The sequence below is a fragment of the Coloeus monedula genome, assembly GCF_965178545.1.
Source record: "Coloeus monedula genome assembly, chromosome: 8".
In the NCBI taxonomy this organism is placed as follows: Eukaryota; Metazoa; Chordata; class Aves; order Passeriformes; family Corvidae; genus Coloeus; species Coloeus monedula.
In genome coordinates this window covers 28,731,355-28,752,030 of record NC_138788.1, presented here as the reverse complement: position 1 = coordinate 28,752,030, position 20,676 = coordinate 28,731,355, and the positions used below count along the sequence as shown (strand labels likewise).

Genomic DNA, 20,676 nt, shown 5'->3' with positions numbered 1-20,676 from the left:
GGCCAGCTCTGTTCCCGTCCTGCGGAGCCGCAGCGGGGCCGCCTGCCTGATGAGGAGCTGCTGCTGCTGCTACGGCCGCTCCTGTCCCACACGGGGCTGGCCCTGGGACCAGGGAGTCGTACGTCCCCTACTCCGATCCCGGTCCCGATCCCGGTCCCGATCCCGGTCCCGATCCCGATCCCGATCCCGATCCCGATCCCGGTCCCGGTCCCCAGCTCCGCCCCGCCCCCTTGGCCGCGGCTCCGCCCCCTGGCGGGGCTGTGGGCGGGGCTGCATTGCCACGTGACCCGCGTCACGCGCTCGCGGGCCGGTAGCACACGTGACCGCTCTCGCGAGCGCCGGCGCGCGCCGGCCGAGGCCCCGCCCCCCGCCCCGCCCACCCCCGGCTGCGGCGGCGGAAGGAGCCGGAGCGCAGCGGCCGCGGCCTGACGGGACCCGGAGCGGAGCCCCCGGCCCGGGCACGGCCCGCACCGCCGAGGTGAGACCGCCCGATGGGCCCTGTCGGCCCCGCGGGCTGAGCCCCTTCCCTCTCTGAGCGACCCTGGGCCCGGGCTGGGCCCGGCCTGGACCTGGGCCTGCCCGCCGGCGCGGGCCCTTCCAAGGCCCACGCCTTGCCCAGGCCCGTCTCTTCTCCCGCGCTGCTCCGCCCGCCCCCAGCCCACGGGGAGCCCCGGGAGCGGCCGGTTCCCAGGTGCCGCAGAGGATTTTGGTGATGAGGCTCGCAGCGTGCGGGAGCTGGAGGGCACGCACCGCAGTGCGTGGGGGTTTGCTGGGGACGGGCATTCATTTTTCTTAAAAAGCCGGGAAGTTGCGAGGGTTGGTCAAGGCCCCGCTGCTCACACGCTGTAAGCTATGCGTGTACCCCGTACACAGGCACATGTTTAAGCTTTCTGTTCTTCTAAAGTCTCTTGAGAGCAGCCGGAACTGTACAAAAATTAAATGAGCAGGTATTTATAGTCAAATTACTGAACAAATGCTCATTATTGAAACTTAATGAGCTGTGTTTCTACTATCTTAGTAACAGCTTTTTTTGTTGTCATTTCACCTCACTTGGACCACAAGGCCTGATTAAAAAGCAGCAAGGCTGTTGTTTTGATGTGGGGTTTGTATGTGTTTGTGTTCTTTGCAGATGTCAGAAGACCTTGCTAAGCAGTTGGCCAGCTACAAAGCTCAGCTCCAGCAAGTCGAGGCTGCCTTATCTGGCAATGCAGACAATGAGGATTTACTGAAACTGAAGAAGGACTTACAGGTGAGAACTTGAGGGTAGGTGAAATCTCAGGGTCTTTTACAAGTGTTTTATCTTTCTTGAATATTTGTCCTGCAATAAAAATAGACACTTGGTGGGTTGGTTACTTTCATTTCACATAGCTTGATATAGTCATGGTAGGCTTAATTTGGAAAAATCCAAAATATGGCCTATTTTTAATCTATTTTTTTGGATGAGTAAAAAAGATGTACTAATTTATACAGCAAACTCTTCTACGATAAACTTTTGCCGGAGAGGTGAAAGATATGCCAGTGCTGTCTTTACTATGTGTTGGTTTTTAGTTTTTTTCCCTGAAGCATTTCTCAAAGTCATTACTTTTTGTTGCTTTTACTAATGCTGAAGCCTGATGGTTTGGCTTAACATGATGTTCTTATTGAGTTCTCAAATAACTTGATCCAGAACCTGCTTACTCATTAAACACATTTGCAATGTTAAAAGCTTTGGAGTGTAGTTCTGTATTCCTTGTGCATCTGAGTCTTGATTATTCCTATATAAGAAAGGAAAAGAGTTGTGCTTTTCATTTCAAGAGCATAGTGTGTTCTTAACAGCTAAAACCCACTTCTGGCCCTTGGGATGCTGTTTAGTGACAGGAAGGCCACCAGCCTAATTTTAAATATATGGGTGGTCTTTTAGATTCTTGTGCATATAAAGACACATTGGCATATAGAAAAATCCCAGCAGTGCTGTTAAAATCTGTCATGAGAGTGCAAGATGCTACTTCATTTCTGTTGTGGATTGCTTCAGCCATCAGGTGTAAAAATACATAAAACTACCCAGTGCAAGGTTCAGTGACCACTGCTCTGTATGGAAATAACAGTAATAAATTGGGGCTTCAAAGCCAAAACACAAGTAGTACCTCCAAACAGTGATCTTTAGAATTCCTTTTAAACTGCAAAGGCTTTGTGCCCACAAGGCACTTTATAGATCATCTGAATGTGCTCTGTTGTACACTGTTAAAAGCATGTGTATATTTTTATATTTTTAAAATGCACAGCAAAACCCATATGGGATGATATTTCCGATACCAACACGACCTCGGCTTTGATATGCAGAGATCATTGATGTGAAAGGACAACTTGCAAACTTTTTAATAAAAGCTTTCTGCACAGAATGGGGAAGATCTTTACACTTTCGTCCCCAAAAGGTTTGCTATCCATATGTTCCACCTTGAAAATGACGTAATGTTTTGCAGACTTGATATATGCCAACTAAGCAAAGAACTGTAAGAACGGGTTCGATGCGTCAATGTCCCAACTAAACAGCTTTTTGTTTGTTCAAAAAGATGCTTACTGTGTAATTGAAACATCTTCTTCCTGTTATAAATACTGATGCATCTTGTATGCTTAGATTATTCTTGAGTAAGAAGATTAATATTAGAGGAAATTGTTAAAAGTACTTAGCTTTTCCCTTTTTGGTTCAGCAAAGCATTTCTAGGACAATGTCTGTGCACCCAAGAACCAAACTTACCTTTTCTATCTAGTAGGATTGATGGCAGCTGTCATCTTCTGTAATTGGAGATGAGATCTGTGGGTGTTGTGCTCTGGAGTGTAGAGCTCTTTCTGGCTTTGTAAAGACCAGTTGGTCAGGAAAAATCTTGGCAAACTCTTAAGTAGTGTTCCCTGTGGGTCACACCTCCATATCACGGGGATGTGGCACCAAGCCATGTTGTTCAACCTGTCTGGCTGTACTGAGCTGCTGTGGTAGTCCAAGTCCTGCTCAGAAATTTTCTTGGAATGATCTCTTAAAGGCTTGAGAACTGTCTCATGGCTTGCAATAAAATTAATGCCTCCATCTTGTGAGCTGATATCCATTCCATGCTGGAATGTGGATATCAGATGAAGATTTTTACCAAAAGTTTGGTATTTTAATAGCCTGGTGTGTAAGAGGCTTTGTTAAAATCAGAGAATTCTTGGTAGACTTGTCACATCAAAGTTCTACAATAAGCTATCTCTGAGTGTGACAAGAATTAGTCAGCAGTTTGGTGTTACTGGTAGCTGCAATACCTGAAACACTTGTCTTCAGGAGTGGCTTGTGCCTAATGTGACGTATGTGACCTGCTGAGAGGAATACTTGTCTCAAACCATGATGCCTCTTGGATTTGCAGAATTCAGCTACCTGTATGTTGAGGAATAGTTTGGGATTTTGCACGTGGGAGGGAAAACTAGGCTAATGCTGTATTGTTCTCAAATTAGGGAACTTGATAATCAAACTCTGTTGTGCTTCAGCTGTGGTATTAAGAAAATGGTGAGCTAAACAGTAGAAGTAATTGTGTGTTCCTGTGCTCACAGTTGCTACTGATTGTGCTCACTGGAGTACTTATTAACCAGCAGCTCCTCCAAAGCAAAGAGCAAAATTTTTATTAGCTGTTGGAAATTGAGACATTAACATGCTGCAACAGAAACAAACTGGTAGGCCATTGATGCTAGTTGTATAGTTTATCAGATAAAAGTGCATGTAAGTGTATATTGTACTAACTTATTTGGGAAGTGCTTACAATCCTTTAGGTTCTTAAGGGATGATGAACAGCTCCTTTACTGCATCTTCCTGAGTCTTTGTATGCCCCTAGCTGAAGTAAGATGTAAATGGGGAGGAAAGTTCAGGCTCCACCGAGGCTCAGTTGAACACAGTTTATGTGTAACCCTCCCCTGATTTAAATGTTTACTGTTTGTTAGGAGAGTGACAATGGTTCATGCTGAGGTACTCAAAGAACTGAAGAATTTTTCTTCCTTAGGGCCTGCAAAGTTTCTTTGCATTGTACCCAAAGTTTACATGGCCCTTTTAGTGCTGTCTCCTTTGGCTTTTAAAACCAGTGAAAAAGAGAGGTCTTGATTGCTTAGTCTTCAATGTAATATTTACAGGAAATTGGGAGAGGCTTTTGCATGCTCCTGCCTGCAAATGAATAATGTGTAAGGGAACTGGGAAATTTTGATACTTTGTCATCTTGGATTAGCAAGGGAAGGCCTGACCTGAAATCTCAAGGTCAGGGAACTTAGAAAAAAGCACTTCTATCAAAATGACTTAAGGAACCCAGTTCTTTAGTGTGCACCTGGATGCTTTCTAAGAAAATGAGAAGGCTTCACAGCTTGGAGGGTGCTCTGCCACCCTGGCTTTGGATGCTACAGTTCAGCCAATGAGAGAAATGCTATAAAAAATAATAGACTACTTTTTGAAAGTTTGAGGAGGGCATGGGCAGCTTTACAGCAGTACAGTGAGGACCATATATAGTTTTTTCTACAATTGCAATTAATTAGTTAAATTATTAAAAAACCAAAGCAAGTGTAATTCGCACATCAGCTATGAATTTAATACAGTAACTTAAAAAAAAACCAAACCAAAACCTGTAAGCTTGGGGTAAAAATATGCTTGGTAAGAGGAATGTGAAAAATTATTCTTTGTGGGTTTTTTCTCTTTTATAGGAAGTCATAGAGTTAACCAAAGATCTCCTTTCAACACAACCTTCGGAAACTCTTGCAAGTTCTGACAGTTCTGCGTCCGCCCTGCCCAGTCACTCATGGAAGGTTGGGGACAGGTGTATGGCCATATGGAGTGAGGATGGACAGTAAGTGTAGAAAACTTCTCTAACAGTTACATGAAATAGTTCAATGGTAAGAGACTTTCATTCAGTTTGAATTGACCTAGGGTGACTAAAAGCAAAAAGAAACTAGGAAATAAATGTGGTATTAAGTATTCTTGTACTGTTTATTAAAGGTTAGTATTTTAGGTAGCAAAGAGATAGAGGGTTATTTTATAAAAATGCCCTTTTTGTCGCTAACCTTATAAAAGTAATTTACTTCCGTAAGTTACCATTTGTTGATGTAATAAATGGCAAATTGAAAGAATTGGTCTGCCAGGATCTTTTGGGATGTGTAATTCATAATTTGTCATTGCATTCATGCAATGTGTCACTGATTGCTATGTAGAAAAATTCTTGCCGTATCTCAGTTTGGGCCTCTAATTGGAAATTAATTTTAAATTTTTTACTGAAAATGCAGGGTTTGGCTATAAAATAACTAACTGTGTAATTTAACTATGGAATTAATCAGCATTTTCGGTTTGGTCTCCTATATATTATCCTGTGTAGTTCTGGGAACCCAAGCAGATCATTCTGACTCCATAAACTTTGAAATAAACATTCTGAAGTTATTTTTCATACCGCAAATGCGTAACTATTGCAGCTTTAAAAAAATAACTGTTTATGCAAGACCAATATCCCAATTGTTACACTTAGAGAGAAGCTCTATTGTTCAATGAATGTGCTTCTCTTAACAATGTAGGAACCACATAAAGATTTTGGTATAGCTATTGATATCTTAAGTAGAAAGCTAACCTAAAAATGAACAGTTCTTCTGTTTATTAATGAGTAAAATGCTTTTGTGTTAGAACTTAAAAATTGACTCTCAGTCTTAGGTCCCCATTGGGTCATTGTTTTTGGTCTGATCTCTTGGTTACAGGATCAGAGCTTGGGGAAGTGTGTGCCAGAGTGTTCACTGAAGTGCATCTTACTGGACTTAATTGTTCTGCTTTTTTTAGAAAATCCTGCTTCTGTTGCAGCATTTCTTAAGTGAGCAGTGTTTCATAAAGAGCTAGCCAGACTTTTGCGTTTTCATTTGTTTTCACCTAACTCAGCTCAAGGTGTTGGCCCACTGAAAACACAGAAGAAATTAATTTAACTAATGTTAATTGGAATATTGTCTATGAAACACTTCATTTTTTCTTCTGTTTGCTCTAGATGTATCCTTTTGTCCTGAATTTAGACACAATTGTTTTAAATATTTTTGGAAATGTCACTTGTATTTTTTTCTTTTTCCCATTTTGAGGTCAGTTTGACCAAAATATTTCATACACATAAATATGAAATGGACTGATTTCTGTGAAAATTTCAAAATTGCTGTTTTAAATCAGTAAGAAAACTTTTAACTGTTGAAGAGGGAATGTTTTGAAAGCTTCAGTTTTCCTTAATTCTTTGTCCTATGGAGAAAAATGGAACCAAAGCTTTGCACTTCAGAGCTGACATTTTTCTAAAACTCCTCAATGAATTCCATGAGAACTGTTCTGTGAATGCAGTATTTTCTTTTCTATCCTGTGACCTGCCAGAACTAAAACTAAATCAGGATAGCTGATTAGATTGGCCCCAGCATTAATCTTTAGTTGTGATAGTTGTGAGGGCATTGCTTGTTGAAGCTAAAGGTCAAATACAGCAGATTCCAGTCTTTGTACCTGTGTCCTTTTGACCTTAAGACAATAATCTCTTGGTTTGATTTGTGTATTGCCCCTGAAAATGAAGGCTGGTACCTGCAAATTTTTCACTTAGTGGCATTAGCTGGCTGATGTAGGTGTTGAAGGGCTGAGTATTAAAGCTTTACTCACATGCTTACAGCCATGATATCTTTACAGGTGTTACGAAGCTGAGATTGAAGAAATAGATGAGGAGAATGGAACAGCTGCGGTTACATTTGCTGGATATGGCAATGCTGAAGTCACACCTCTGTTCAACCTCAAGCCTGTGGAAGAGGGAAGGAAAGCAAAAGAGGACAGTGGCAACAAACCCATGTCCAAGTAAGTAATACACAGACAGAAGTCTGAATGCTGCTTTGTGGGCTGGTTTTGGGTTGGTTGTTTTTTCTTTTTTTGCCTCAGCTGTAAAAATTGGTTAATGAAATAGGTGGTTTTTTTGGTTTGTTTTTGTTTTAAATTTACATTTACTTGGTATGCTGCTGTGTCTAACACAGGAAGGTATTTGTAAGGCCTGAAAACTTTTTGTTTTTACTTTAGAATAAAAAAGATGGTGTGATTTCAGAGTTTGTTACAGCCAATGATCCCTCCTCTAAAAGGTTGTTTTGAGGGTGCTGCATTGTGGCATAGATTGACTCCTTCAACTTCCTTATCTTCTCTGTAGTAATCTTTGTCCTTTTCCTTCCATCCCTGTCCAATACTTGGTACCATCAGAGTCTGCAGACCTCCAGAAAAGCTTGGGCTTTTCACTCCAATGGGCTATTTTACATTTCCAAACCCAAGATGCTTCTGAACTGTAGAAGTGCTGATAGGTCCCTTTTCACTTTCAGAAATGAACCCAGTCCCATGGGTTGCTGTGTTGGGCACAGGCTTCTCAGGTGTGCTGGTGGTTGTTGTTATGCCAAATACATAAAAAAGTAAGGTAATGCTTATTAATGGGAAAATTCGGTTTGGATTTTTTTTCCCTCCTCCTAGAAATGCTGAATATTTATAAGCTTTGTTTCTGTCATTTACTTCTGGAAAACTAATGTGCATGTCTGTTTTACAGACAGGTTTTAGTTTGTTGAAGGAAAAGGCACAAACATAAAATGTGGGGTTTGTTTTTTGTTTTTCCTTTTCTCCAGAAAAGAGATGATAGCCCAGCAACGAGAGTATAAAAAGAAGAAAGCTTTGAAAAAAGCTCAGAGAATTAAAGAACTTGAACAGGAACGAGAGGATCAGAAAGTCAAGTGGCAACAGTTTAACAACAGAGCCTATTCTAAAAACAAAAAAGGCCAGGTTTGTTTTGCTTTTGTCAGTATGTGAGTAGCAACAGGGCATAGACTTCTGTGCAGTACCTTGGGAGAAAGGAGGAGGTGATTTTTAAAGGGAAGTAACATGGGGATTTGGGTGTCTTTGGGATTCTGAAGTGTGCAGTTTTGTATTTTGTACACTTTAAATGCCTGGTTTTTTAGTGGGTTGTTCGGAGGAGTGCTGCTCCAAAGAGGCTGAGCGTGCACTTGGCTGGGAGAGCTGGGCTTGTATCAGTTGCCAGCTGGTGTTTGTTGGAGCCAAGAACCTGAGGGCCCCTCCAAACCTCCAAGCCTGGCTCTTGCTGTGTTTACGACCCAGCAGACACAGTGCTGAGGACATGCCCTGGAACAGCAAGTGTAGGGCAAAAAAGGTAGTGAGGACATTAAGTCTTACTCCATTTCTGTCTTGGCTTGACCAAGAGCTGCCAGACATAGTGATAAAACTTCAGTCTTCCTTATGATGAGCAATTATTAGAGATCACCTTATGGGAGGTGAATTTTATTCATTATGGGCCTGACCTGAGATCCTCAGTAGCATGATCACATCCAGTACTGAGGTGCCAGGAAGTTCCCAGCCCTATTGCTTTACTCGGTGACAACACATCACAGCTGAGCTGGCCTTTAGACAGCGTGCCTGTCTGTAGGGCAGAAGCTGAGAATGTTGAAGCACTTCAGATGGTAGATTGCTTGGTTTTTTTGTAAAATCCAGCTAGGAATTATTCAGAAACAGTGTTTCCTGTTTTATTTCCAGGTGAAGAGGAGTATTTTTGCTTCCCCTGAGAGCGTAACTGGCAAGGTTGGCGTTGGAACATGTGGAATTGCAGACAAACCTATGACACAGTATCAAGATACCTCTAAATATAATGTCAGGCATTTGATGCCTCAGTAACAGGTGAAAAAGGTGGAACTTCATCTCTGCAGGGCTTTACACTTATCTTTTTATCATTATATTTTTCTAAAAGTAAATTATTTGTTGGCACATAGTGAGTAGTCCATTTTGTCACCATCACTTTGGCTTCAGCTGATATGAGCCTTAAATCTCCAGGTATTGATTTGAACCACCCCCCCAACCATTAAACTTTTTGTAGCAGGTAAACATTCATGAAATGCTGTTGCCTGTTACTTTCAAAGCAGTATTTGTCTGCAGCTTTGAATCTTTCATTCTTACCAGTAGTGAAGGTTTGTTTTTGTTTTTCCTTTAAGAAAAATGGTGGTACAAAAATGGCACCTTAAGAGCCTCTCTGGTTTCTGTAGTCATGGTGCTGTCTGTGACACGCTCAGCATTACAGAGCTGCTGCAGCTCTGGGAGAGAGCTTCTATGTCACATGGAATTGCTAAGGAAGTTTAAGTAACTCCCTTACAAATCCACTGCAGATCGATTTGTACAGCTGTAAATGAGGGCAGAACAGGGCTGATAGGATCTTTATTACTAATGATCACTTAGGTTCTAGAAACAATAAATTTGATTTAATTCCAGTCCAAATTTCTTGCGCTTGAATTTAAGCAGAGGAGATGCTGTTTCTTGTTGGTCATTTTTCTTTGTTTGTTTGTTTGTTTTATAAATTCTCATAAAATTATAATAGGAAGTTAATGAAATGTAACCAGAAAACCATAGGACAAGGAACTGTACTTAAGAGTCCCCACCCGTCCCCAGGGATCAGAGCTGGAGTGTAACTGGTTGTGCTGTGGAAAGGAGCTGTCCTCTCCTCCCTCATAGATCTCGTAGGTGTGTTGGTAGTCACAGACCTGGAAGGCAGCAGTGACAGCCTGTGCCTGGGCCCCCATCCAGACAAGGAGAAGCACGGCACAGCAGATACAAATGCCTAAATCCCGCCTAGTTAGTTGTGAGTGAGTAAAGGTTAGTTGGGAGTTTCTGTCCTTACATAACTGACTGGCCCTAGTGTCCATTGTACCTTCAGCTGTATTACAGTGCTGCTGAGCCCCTTCAGTTTTCTTCAGGAATCCACATGTAAAAGCTCTTGCTTTTTTGTACTCTCTCTGTGATTTGCTTTCCTTTGTTACTTGTCTCGCACTTACGGTAGTGATGCCACCTCTGAACCCGTAATGTGTTTAAAGAAGTTAATGGGTAGCCCTGTATACAATGTAGATATTATTTTTGTAAAATCTAGGGCTGAGTTAATGGACAAGAGTACATCAGCTATTTCCCCCATTAAATAAAATGTGTGTCTTGTCCATTAACCCTGACCATTATTTCCCTGTATATTATGTTAATGTAGCTCATTTTGTAATTTGTTAACTAGATCAGGTCACGTCAGCAATTGTTGATGCACTGATTGGTGGAAATGTCCATCAGTTACCTGAGTCACAACTCAAGCTAAACTCTACAAGCAGTAGTTTAGAATCCATACATAGAAAAAGGTTCTCCCTATAATGGGAGAAGGTGATTTTTATGAATACAAAGTGTGTTAATTTCAGTTTTGTATGTTTAACTTTTATTAAATAAAGTGTTTAAAATCTGCTGGATATATTTGGTGAAGTGGAATTATTCATGGGGCAGGGGAGGATGACAGTAAATCATCAGGACAGGGGTGAGTACAGCAGAATCTGCTGGACAGAATGTAATACTCAAAAGTGGCTCTGAAGTACCACATACTGCAAGATGAAGTAGGTGGTGTGTTGCGTAATTCTTCATCTTCACTGGTAGCAGGGGGGTTAAATTTTCTTTTGCATAGAAAACATCTCAAGAGTCAAATAATCTGCTTTTTAAAAAGGGACTTTGTACTGCAGCTACAGAGACACATCCCAGCAGTGACATTAAATAGGTGACAGTCATGCCACACTGACAGCTTAGTGCTGAGGAAGGTCACCTGTTGTCTTTCACAGGTGGCTGTGATACAGTGTCCCTTTCACTCGTCCAAAAGGAGCTTCTTGAAGCTAGAACTGAAACATGCTCAAGCAGGCAGAACTGCGGTTTTCAAGAAGCCTATTCTGAGCTCCACCTGTTCTTTTAATAGAAAACAGTCTTTGGAAAAGAAGGCTCACTCCATACCTGCCAGGCACTACATCTGCTTACCTTTAATGTAATAAATACAATCAATAGACCATCCCAGGGCTATTTATCTGTTCATCAGTCCTGGAGAGCAGAAGAGTGAGTTGTCAGAACACAGTGAGTGCGTGAGCCTCCCCTGCAAGGGACAATCCAGCCCAAATTGTTTTAGCCGAACCTTTCAAAAAATTAAGCATAACTTGTAGCTTTCCATTGAGTAATTTACTGTCACCTCTCGTTATGGGGGTTGCCTCATGAACTTTGCTGTAACTCTTCTGTTGGTCACTGCAAACAAGTGCTGAAACTTTTGATAGGCTTTTTCCTGAAACATCTTACTTGGAGTAAGTGAAACAATGAGACGACTGTACCTGAGGTAGTCTGATCTATGAAGAGGAAAACATCTTGAGAACAACTTAGATGAACAAAAAAGCCCCACCAAAACTGCTGTGCTGGCCACACAGCCATTCCTTGGAGCACATCTGCTTTTTTTATGCTCTTGCCTCAGCTGCAGGATGGGGCCAGTTCATTGTAATCTGGCTTTGGTAGATGGCCTTAGTAAAGTGGCTTGAGAAATTAATGTAATAAAAATAAATCAGCAATGCTGGTAATTGCCAAAACACAGGAGTTCCTTGTATTACAAATTCTGAGTTGACCTGAAATGTGGCTGATGGTGTTTTAATTGGTTTGGGGGTTTTTACAATTTATTATCCAGATTTATTAACTGGTCTACACAGCAAGGGGTTCTGCTGTGGGAGGGTCTTGGGAAACAACCACTGTCTTGCAACAGTTATGTGAAGAGTGGGGTTACGGAAAATATTCCTGGGCCAGGCCCAAGAGAAGGATCACTGACTGGCAGCACCCCAAACAGAACCCCCCATAATAGATACTTAGTACCACAGCCACAAGACCAGTACCCACAGCCTCCCTGTTCCTGCCTCTGGCTAACAACTCCAGGGATCAGTCCCCTGTAGGAGAAAATGAGCAGAGAAGCAGAGGCCAGTGCTGGCGTATTATTCCCAATTAAACAACCTGCCTCACAGTAAAAGGAAAACATTGTGCAGACACCACTCTCCTGTGTTCATCCTCCCAACCATCAGTCAGATCTGTTGGCACATTTCAAGAAAACGTGACAGCACATCAGTGTTTTCTAGGTATTTTGTGCAGACTGGTGAACAGAGGGGAGAAGGACACACTCCTCTCTTCCCCAAGGGTCCACAGGACAATTCAGAGATTGTACTGCTGATGCAGAGGAGTTTCAGTCACTATCAAGTCACGGAATTTCTCACTCACTAGACAATCTGTCCATGGGAGAAAGCTCCAGGAAAAAAAAATAGGACTTACTCTGCTTTTATATAGTTTTTCATTATTATCATCTCCCCAACCCCAGAACGAAGTCCTGTCTTTTACCATTCTTTTCCAGGAAGTGACCCTGATTTCTCTTTCCACTGATGCATGATCGGTGTCAGAAAATATGCCACAAGAAAAGCTTATGATCCTGTGTGGGGAGGAAACAGAACAATTACCTCCAGTTAGTGCACCCAATGGATCCCACTTCCACTGAAGCCAAATGTTTCATCCATTCCAAAAGGGCAACACAACACACAGGGAACAGTGAGTACAAGAGAATAAAGCAGAAAAGCAGGAGGCTGGAGCTCACAGACCACAAACAGATGGTAGCAAAAAAGCAAACAAACGGACAAAAGGAAAACACAATTGCAAACCCCAGAAAATGATAAGTCTGTCTAGTTAACCCCCTTTCTATTGACCTACAGATTTCTTGAGACAGACAGATCTGAGACCACCTTTGTCACTGACATGCCACTAATGGAATGGACATTAAAATGACCTTCAAGTGACAACTCGCCACAGGATAACCGTGACAAATGCAGCCAGATAGTCATCTCCACCTTGTCTGCAGACACGAGATGACATTCCATAATACACTTGTGTCAAAAGAAGGGAAATGCTGGATGGTCTTTTTAATGGGTTTGTCTGTAGCAAAGAGACCCACCGGGGATCTAATTTACAGAGGGAGGACTTGACAGAATGAGCTTATGAGGCAGCTGCGCGTGCGTGTGCCTGTGTGCCTATTGCATGGGAAGGCTGCCTCAGGAACGTGCATCCAATTCTGCTTTTACAGGAAAAGTCACCATGTTCTTGTAAAATTACAGCAACTTCTCTAAAAATTGGTCATCTTGAACGCTGCAATGCAAGAGACCAGACCAGTGAAGGGAGATGTGAGGAAGATGACAGTTGTGTGAGGTGAGAAAAAGCAGAGGCCACAAGGCAGAAATATAGCAGGGCAACACAACTTTGAAAGGCCAGAGAAATGTTTCCATCACATAGCTGAAACTATAGCTGAAACTAGCTCTAGCTAGTTTCAGCTCTAACTCTAGCTGAAATCTGCTAGGATCTGCTACAAAGAACCCACCAGCACCAGAGCAATCAACCCCAGGTCTCTGGAGTTATTAGAAAGGCTCTTAGTTTTGTTTTGTTCCTGGACCTCCTCCTGGCTGGACCACTGCTGCTGGCTGAGCGGACAGGCAGGTGTCTGGGTGATGGAAGTTCATCTCCTGTGACATTTTCCCCATTTACTTGCACTTGAGATCAGGATCCCTTTGAGACCACAACACTAGAAAAGGCAGGAGATACCAAACTGTCCCAGAGCATTACAAACAAACATTTCAAACACATTTATTCCAACCATAGACATGTCACTGTTTTATACCAACTAGGAGAGCATGGCCATTCTCTATCCTTTGAACTTCAGTGTTTCTCAGCCATGGTATTGCTTTCCCAAGTGGGCATTTAACACAAACAGGAATAACGGGAAAGAGGAGGTGCTGAGACAGCTATGGAAAAGGGCTCATAAATAAATAAATCCCACTGGTATCCAACTGCTCAGCACCAGCACTGCCAGTGGTCAACACTTCCAAAGAGAATAATAATGAATAAATAAATAAGGCCTTGCTAGAGCTGAAAGTTTCCTACTTTTCACCACTCTACAGACTGTTCCAAGCCTTGTATCATCCAGAGATTATATGGTCCCAAATATAAATCCAAGCAGCATTTCTTCTTTCAAAGCCCTTGGGCTCCATTTGTTAACCTAGAACCTAATTCACTGTGTGGCAGACTCCTGCTCCTGCCAGGTAACTTCCCAGAAAGAACAACAGATGGACTGAGCCATTGGATTATATGCACACAAGTGAAAACACATTTAACAACCGCAACCAGATGCAAACTTAGTAAGCAAATTAATTTTAAAAAACCCAAACTGAAGAGAAATCATTCATTACATCCAAGGAAAGATTATTTCTCTACTCAAGCATGTGTGTTGTGCCTCTCACAGGGAGTGGCCCGTTTTGGAGAGTGGGGGAAACATCAGAGTATTTAAACACAGGCAACTTATCACAGTGCAAAAGTCTATGTGAGACTTGCTCAGGATGTCACCGCAGGACCGAAGGGCACAAGAAGAACAACAGTTGGCTGAAGTGACAGGAATGACCAAGATGGAAGAACACAACTCATTTCAGATACAGAAATGTTTAATGGCGTTAAAGTGCTACTTTAATGGGGACCATATGCTAACATTTAAACACAATTCCACTGCACTGCTAAATATGGTTGTCTTTATTTTTTTACTTTATTTTACCTCTTTTTACCCAACCCTATCTAAAACAATAAAATAAAATCTAAAGGACTGAAATTAACAACCCATTCAAATCAGCAATAAGTTATGAATTTTATAAAGCATTTTTTTTCCTCTTTTTTTTCTTAGTAATGAGGGGTAATTAAATTACTTAAGGATATACAAAGTTCCAAACAATGCCATAGGTGAAGACTCTATTAAGGTTTTTAAAACTTGGAAAACAAAATAATCCTGGCCATTAAAAAGACAAAAATAAAAAAGCAAAGCCCTCAAAGTGCAGGTTAGAATGCTTGTCTTGGAGAAAATTAGAAAACATTCACTATAACAGCTCTTAACAGCACCTGCACAGATAAGATGGCAAGGCCCTTGGGAACAGGACGTGCAGTCAAAACGTTACATTAACATGAGAGACGTGCTGAGCTTAACTAGGTTAACTACTGGACTGGAACTTCAAAAGTCAGCAAAGGGAATGATTCTAAAAAGAAAACTGAAGAAACCCCCACCAAATCTGGCCTCTTCCAGCTAGCACAGCCTTCATCCATTGTGTGCATGGCAAAAAAAGCATCTTTGCATTTCATTGGGTCAAGTGCTTCATCAAAACAGAGATCTTTTCATGGCATAAATTCATATAAAAGACATCTAAGGTTTCATATGGACAAGCTCTAAAAAGACGCAACAGACTTGGGGTGTTTTCCCTCCCAACACATTTACAAATGTTTATCAAAAAATCGCTTCAAATAAAAAGGTCATAGTGGCTCAGTATCTGGGCATGACTGTCTGGTGTGTCACCTCTCAAGTGCTGGTTTCGTTCTGCCCTCAGCTGGCCGTGTGCCTGCGAGGGGCACACATCTACCGGGGACCTGCTGGCGCTGGCACAGCCCCAGGCGTGACAGCCCACCCTGTGCTGGTAGATTACAGGTGTGTACCTCGCTTTAGCCACGCTTCAGAGGTACTCACTGTTTAAATGATGTCCAACAGAAAGCTGAGTTGAATGGTGTTCTCCCCTGAACATCTCTCTTCACTGACCCTCTCCCTCTGGGCACAGAATGAGACCTTAATCATTATTGTCACTGTTATTCCTAGGCTATGTAAGCCTTCTTAGATTTCCTAGTACATTATGACAGCATTAGATTGTGATAAATTGTAGGATACAGTCCTTTTAGGACCACAAAAGCTCTTCAGAAGGGCCTAAATTAGGTTGTTCAACCTGAAAGCAGTGTAAGAAATTTTGACATTTCTCAGATCTCATGACAGAAAGAGAGGGATGAGTCTCTAGTATCCTCTTTCAAACAATTTCAAATAAATTCAAAACAAAATGTTTCATCACTAAGGTCTAGATCCAGGTCCCACAGAAACAAAAGGATTTCATTGACTTCAAAGGGACTAGTGCTTGGTCTAACTTCTTGCCAGCAGAAATTGGGATTGGTAACATGACCAAATGAACAAATATGGGTTTCTGGGGAGGCTTCCTTTTACCCAAAAAGCTTTATATACAGGTCTCTCCAGGCCTAGCTGTCAATATGTCAATTCTGAAAGAGGATACTGGCATCTAGGACCCAGTTTGATCACCCCAGTGAAATCGTTCACCCTGCACTGTTGTCTCACTTGGTTCTAGGAAGCAAATGAGAGCTTGACACTGGCGCTGGAGTAACCCTCGTCACTCCCAATACTCTGCAAGCTGCTGTGATCATCAATGTCACTGATGCTGGTTGTGCTGATATTGTCCACTTCTCCATGGGAGAACTCTGTGCTTTCAACGTCCACTTCAATCTCTTCTAGAAAGGAAAACGAGAGAAATGTACACAGGTTAGCACCACACACCCAATTACCCCCTTCGTGCCAGTGAGCTCCTGGGACTCCCTCAACACAGGGAATGAGGCAGCTGTCTGGCAGGAAGACTTTCAGTGTTCCCCCTGAATGGGATGGGCTGTGGTCAGGATTTATAAAAAGAATAGATACCAGCTTGGAGTTTTTTGTAGGGATTTGGCAAAGGGGTTTGATTCCTCTGCATGCCAGCCACACCATCAGCATAGGTGAGCCACCCCACACACTGAGCTTGTCCCACTACCTCTGTCTTTGGACCTCTAATACCCCAGTGTTAGAAAAAAAGAAGAAACAGATAAAATTGAGTGCAAGAAAGAAAATGGAGCATGAAGTTAGCCCTAAACATGCTACTTGCTTGACACTATATTGTCAAAGCCAGGACCACATATAATTACAATGCATTACCATGGGAATCTGGGTTACTCTCACACATGGTCAGTGGATTTTGGAATAGACATCTTGTTTTTAAGAAAGACTTAAAAAGCAAAGATTTAATTAACCAGGTATCTTGGTTCCCATATTGTTCAGGAATTTTCCAAAGGATTTTTGCTTTAAACTACAGACTCACACCCAAACTATGCAGCATCTTCTGGTCTGTCAGTAAATATCAAACCATCTATTGTGCCTAATGTTCTCTCCACTGCAGGGATATTTTTTAAAAGGAAATTATCTTAATTCAGTTAGCCATTCAGATATCTCTAGCTGGTTTTGACTTAGGAGAGGAAACTCTAATGGGAAGTCTGGGGGCAAAAAGGAAGGGGGAGTAGGGGGGTAGGTATGTGAAGGATCCGTTCCAGTCCCATTAATATCTTCTTACATTTTTCTTTTTGTGTTGCTAAGAGATTCAGTAGATCAAAAAGCACAATGGGTATCTCAGCTTTACCATCACTTTCAATGCCACAGAAATCAGCTCAAGTTGACAGCAACAACAATTCTTCCAGACTCAGAACTCATGCAAAATACTAAACTCTCCATATGTATGTGTGTGTATGTGCTTGTGTGTGAGGTGAATCAGCAACCTAAACATCAAAAAGCCATGAGAAGGAGAAACTGAGTGATAAGAAATGGATGAATGTCATGCTCTCACTTCAGAGTCCTGGCAACTCCATGCTGGTTCAGCAACACCCACCTCGCTCCGAGTCCGAGTGATCCGAGGAAATGGTAGATCCAATGCTGTCCATTCGTATTCGCTCTATCTCCTGAGGACCCTGTAGTTGTTCCAGTCTTCTCTTTAGGAATCTTTGTTCTCGTTCCAGGTTCTCAAGCTGGTGTTGGCTTCTCCTCTCAGCCTCTTCAAGTTTCTGACATGATCAAATATAACTCAATAATTAGTTTCATCCTTTTCTCCTTCCCTCCCACCTCCACTGCCCTCCCACCTGCTTTGCTTAGACCTTCCCAGTCCCAGAAGGATTCAAGCTGCCAGTGCCCTGAACCAAGCTGCCTTGCAGTCTCCAAGCACAATGCCATCTCCCCACATCTTTCCACTTCTCAGATTCTGATAAATCATACCCATTAGTACAAAGAGTCTCTGAGGACTGAGCCTCTCCGGGGGAAACGCTGTGAATTGCAGCAGTTTGTGGGTCATTCCATCCAGGATCGGACACCTGCATTACCACCTCTGCCCACGCAGGGGCCTCAATCCCCCGAACCAAACCACTCCAGGGTTATGAGCTGCTCCAACATAAAAACGTGCCCTGGGAGTTCTGTGTTCCTTACTGCATGGTTTAGAAGGATTTCTCAGAAACAGTTTTCTATTCAATGAGTGATTTACATAACCTACTACAGATTTCTTTGATCACAGCTGGGAAATCTACCAGGGCACTGTTCTTTGTTTACTACAACAAGCACATTGCATAAGGACGAGTCATTTCAGGCTAACTCTGTCCCTTTGGCAGCACTTTTCCTCCCTCATCACCCATCTTCCCTCTCTATATTCCGATCTGCAACAAAGTATTTTGGCCTCTCCCAGATACTGACAATGCTGCATTTTCTTTTCACTTCTCACTTTGCCAAAAGTGCAGCTAGAAGAGCTCTGGGCTACCTGGAAGGCTCACACATGGAACTCCAGCAAGCCAAAACCGTCTCACACTCTTGTGGTTTGTGCTAATGCTTCGGCAGTGGAAACTCACTAGCACACCAGAAAAAAAGCTGCATTTCCCATCAAAATGCAGTCATTCAACAGTAGGTATGTTTTTCTTTAAAGAGATGCAGCTGTCAACAAATGATCACAGTAGAGAACAAAATCCTTGCTCTTCAATCATCACTTTTGTAGTTAAGGAGTGCATTATGGACTCTTCCAACAACGTGGCTTGTAGCAATGATAAATGGTTAACCAAGGGGGCAAGGCTTGCTTGCTCTCTTTATTTATTTATTTATTTATTTATTTATTAACAGTGTCACCTTTCCTTCAACAGAGCTAGCCCTAAGCAGCAAGGATGAGCAATTGCATTGCACTTCTAAGAGCCCACGCAGAAAGCAGCAGGGAAAAGCAGCTCTTACCTTGATATGTGCTTTGGCTTTGTTGAGCAGCCCAAGCGTGGTGTGCCGGGTGCAGTCTGGTCCAAGTGGTATCAGTACTTTTAAGCGTTCTAGACACAGGCGGAGGTGAGCTCGGCTGCAAGGGGAGAACAGCAGGATCAGAGCCATGCTTTCTGCAAGGGAATGTCATTTCTTTCACTACTGCCCCCCTACAAGGCAGTTTTCAGGTTTCCCTGTTTCCATGCACCACAAGATTCTCCTCAGGTACCAGTAGAGATTGCCACTAAACTATTTACACTTCAAATATCAGCTGCTCACCAATACTTGCATTATTGCTAACCTCTGACAGACACTGTTTATTTTGTTGCTGTCTGAACTGATAATCTGACTCATCTGGATGAACTTTGTGGCGGGGCAAAGGCACACAGGAAAATGGTACAAGCATCTCATGGGTTTCCACTCTCTCTGAGCTATTTGCTGTCTGTTTTGCTGAGAAGAACTTTTGTGAAAGCAGTTTTGAATTACTGCTACCCCCTGCACGCTTGTTCATTGCTGGCTCAGGGACATTTGCTATGAACTGACCTGAACACCTTCTTTTTGCGTGAAATTAAGATCATCAATGAGAAAAATGGTCAGTTCAAAACACTGTAACAATCCCTGCTGGCAATTAAAGGAGCGAGAGGGATGGTAGTTCCCAAGAACTGCACTCTTATTCCTTTCTAGGCCCAGGTCTGAAATGCTGCTAGAGGTGCAAGGTCTGTGGGAATGAGAGAACCCAAGACCTTCCCCCAGGCAGACTTCTGACCTTGGCTTACATCTACAAAGACAGGCTCCAGCACAACAGCATTGCTGGTGATATGAACCACTTTCTGCAGAATATGACAACATGTTCTGGGGTAAATGGTTCAGGCAGCAGCGGCAAAGCATATCATCCTCAGGTTGCAGAGGAAAACTGTTCCCACTGTCTCCTCCTCTGGATCATGTATGCAGAGAGGAACAGCAGATTTATGGAAAACTATCGAGTGTGGGTTGCCTTTATCCCCTCCCTCTCTCTTTCCCAGACATCAATGATTTATGTCCAAAGTTGTCATCCCAATCAATAACACAATGACATCAGCTTTACCATTCACATGCAAGAAATGCCAGTGCAAAAGAGTCCTGAAAGCCTATCCCAGCCCCTGCTCATGCACAAAGAAACTGAATCTTAACCTGATCTACCTCAATGCAGGGGAAGAAAAAAAAAAAAAAAGAAAGAAAAAAAAGAGCATGGACAGTTCATTTTCATTTGTTTTTCAAATGCACTATTGCACCCAGTTTGAAAGGGGTGGGGGAGAGGAGTCTGTAATCAGGCAATTATGTCAGTGACAAGCAAGGATGATTAAGGGTGGAAGGGTCAGGGGTTTTGCTGATGAACTGTCAGCACAGGGGAGTGTTCACTGGCCGTGCTGTAGCTGTGAGCTCCTCACAGTTTCTCCCATAAATCTCTTTACGAAGGGTCCATCATTCTGTCTCAATAACAGTCACAGGGCTGCATATGACCAGCAAGGGCCTTGAAGAAAGGGCCTAATGTTTTCCATTAAACATGAACAAATAGAGGGGTGGGGAAAGGGAAATCATAATCCAAAAATCAAACTGAAAGAACAGTAATCACATCAATCTCATCTCTTACTTCTCAGTTTGCTCTAGGGCAAACCCCACTGTCATTAAACCCATATGGCTGACATGTGGGGATTTTTTTCTACCTGGAAGCCAATTTCCAACACAGAGCTTGGTCAGGAGTCTGTACCCACTACAGGTGTTTGTCCTGTGTTCTACGATGACCCATAGGGCAAACAATGAAAAAGTACTGCTCGTTCACACTGGCACTACAGCTCATGTCATCCCTTGGGAGATTGGACACTGACTTCTTGCACAGAAATGAAGAGGA

At 42.6% G+C, this 20,676-nt stretch overlaps 2 protein-coding genes across 3 annotated transcripts in view; one reads left to right on the top strand and one right to left on the bottom strand.

The window, feature by feature from the left end:
* The first annotated feature begins 376 nt into the window (after positions 1 to 376).
* On the top strand, positions 377 to 10,275 carry SMNDC1 (survival motor neuron domain containing 1). The gene is made up of 6 exons (XM_082286540.1): positions 377 to 478; positions 1,130 to 1,249; positions 4,684 to 4,826; positions 6,662 to 6,823; positions 7,624 to 7,777; positions 8,543 to 10,275. Exons 2-6 carry the CDS (start codon positions 1,130 to 1,132, stop codon positions 8,678 to 8,680), a joined length of 717 nt encoding a protein of 238 aa, XP_082142666.1. The 5' UTR covers positions 377 to 478; the 3' UTR covers positions 8,681 to 10,275.
* Positions 10,276 to 14,322: 4,047 nt separating this feature from the next.
* MXI1 (MAX interactor 1, dimerization protein) overlaps positions 14,323 to 20,676 on the bottom strand; it is a 55,964-nt gene continuing 49,610 nt past the window's right edge. For both annotated transcript variants that reach the window (XM_082285940.1, XM_082285941.1), the window contains exons 4-6: positions 18,771 to 18,885; positions 17,401 to 17,572; positions 14,323 to 16,222 (exon numbers count right to left, since the gene is read on the bottom strand). In XM_082285940.1, the coding sequence (XP_082142066.1) occupies positions 16,059 to 16,222; positions 17,401 to 17,572; positions 18,771 to 18,885 (451 nt within the window). In that variant the 3' untranslated portion in view covers positions 14,323 to 16,058. The remainder of the gene's footprint in view (positions 16,223 to 17,400; positions 17,573 to 18,770; positions 18,886 to 20,676) is intronic.

Bases quoted from the DNA above. Each gene is read 5' to 3' on its own strand.
- SMNDC1 (XM_082286540.1), top strand. From the start codon at position 1,130: ATGTCAGAAGACCTTGCTAAGCAGTTGGCCAGCTACAAAGCTCAGCTC. The intron at 6,824-7,623 runs GTAAGTAATACA...CCTTTTCTCCAG, and splicing joins GGCAACAAACCCATGTCCAA to AAAAGAGATGATAGCCCAGC. The intron at 7,778-8,542 runs GTTTGTTTTGCT...TTTTATTTCCAG, and splicing joins CTAAAAACAAAAAAGGCCAG to GTGAAGAGGAGTATTTTTGC.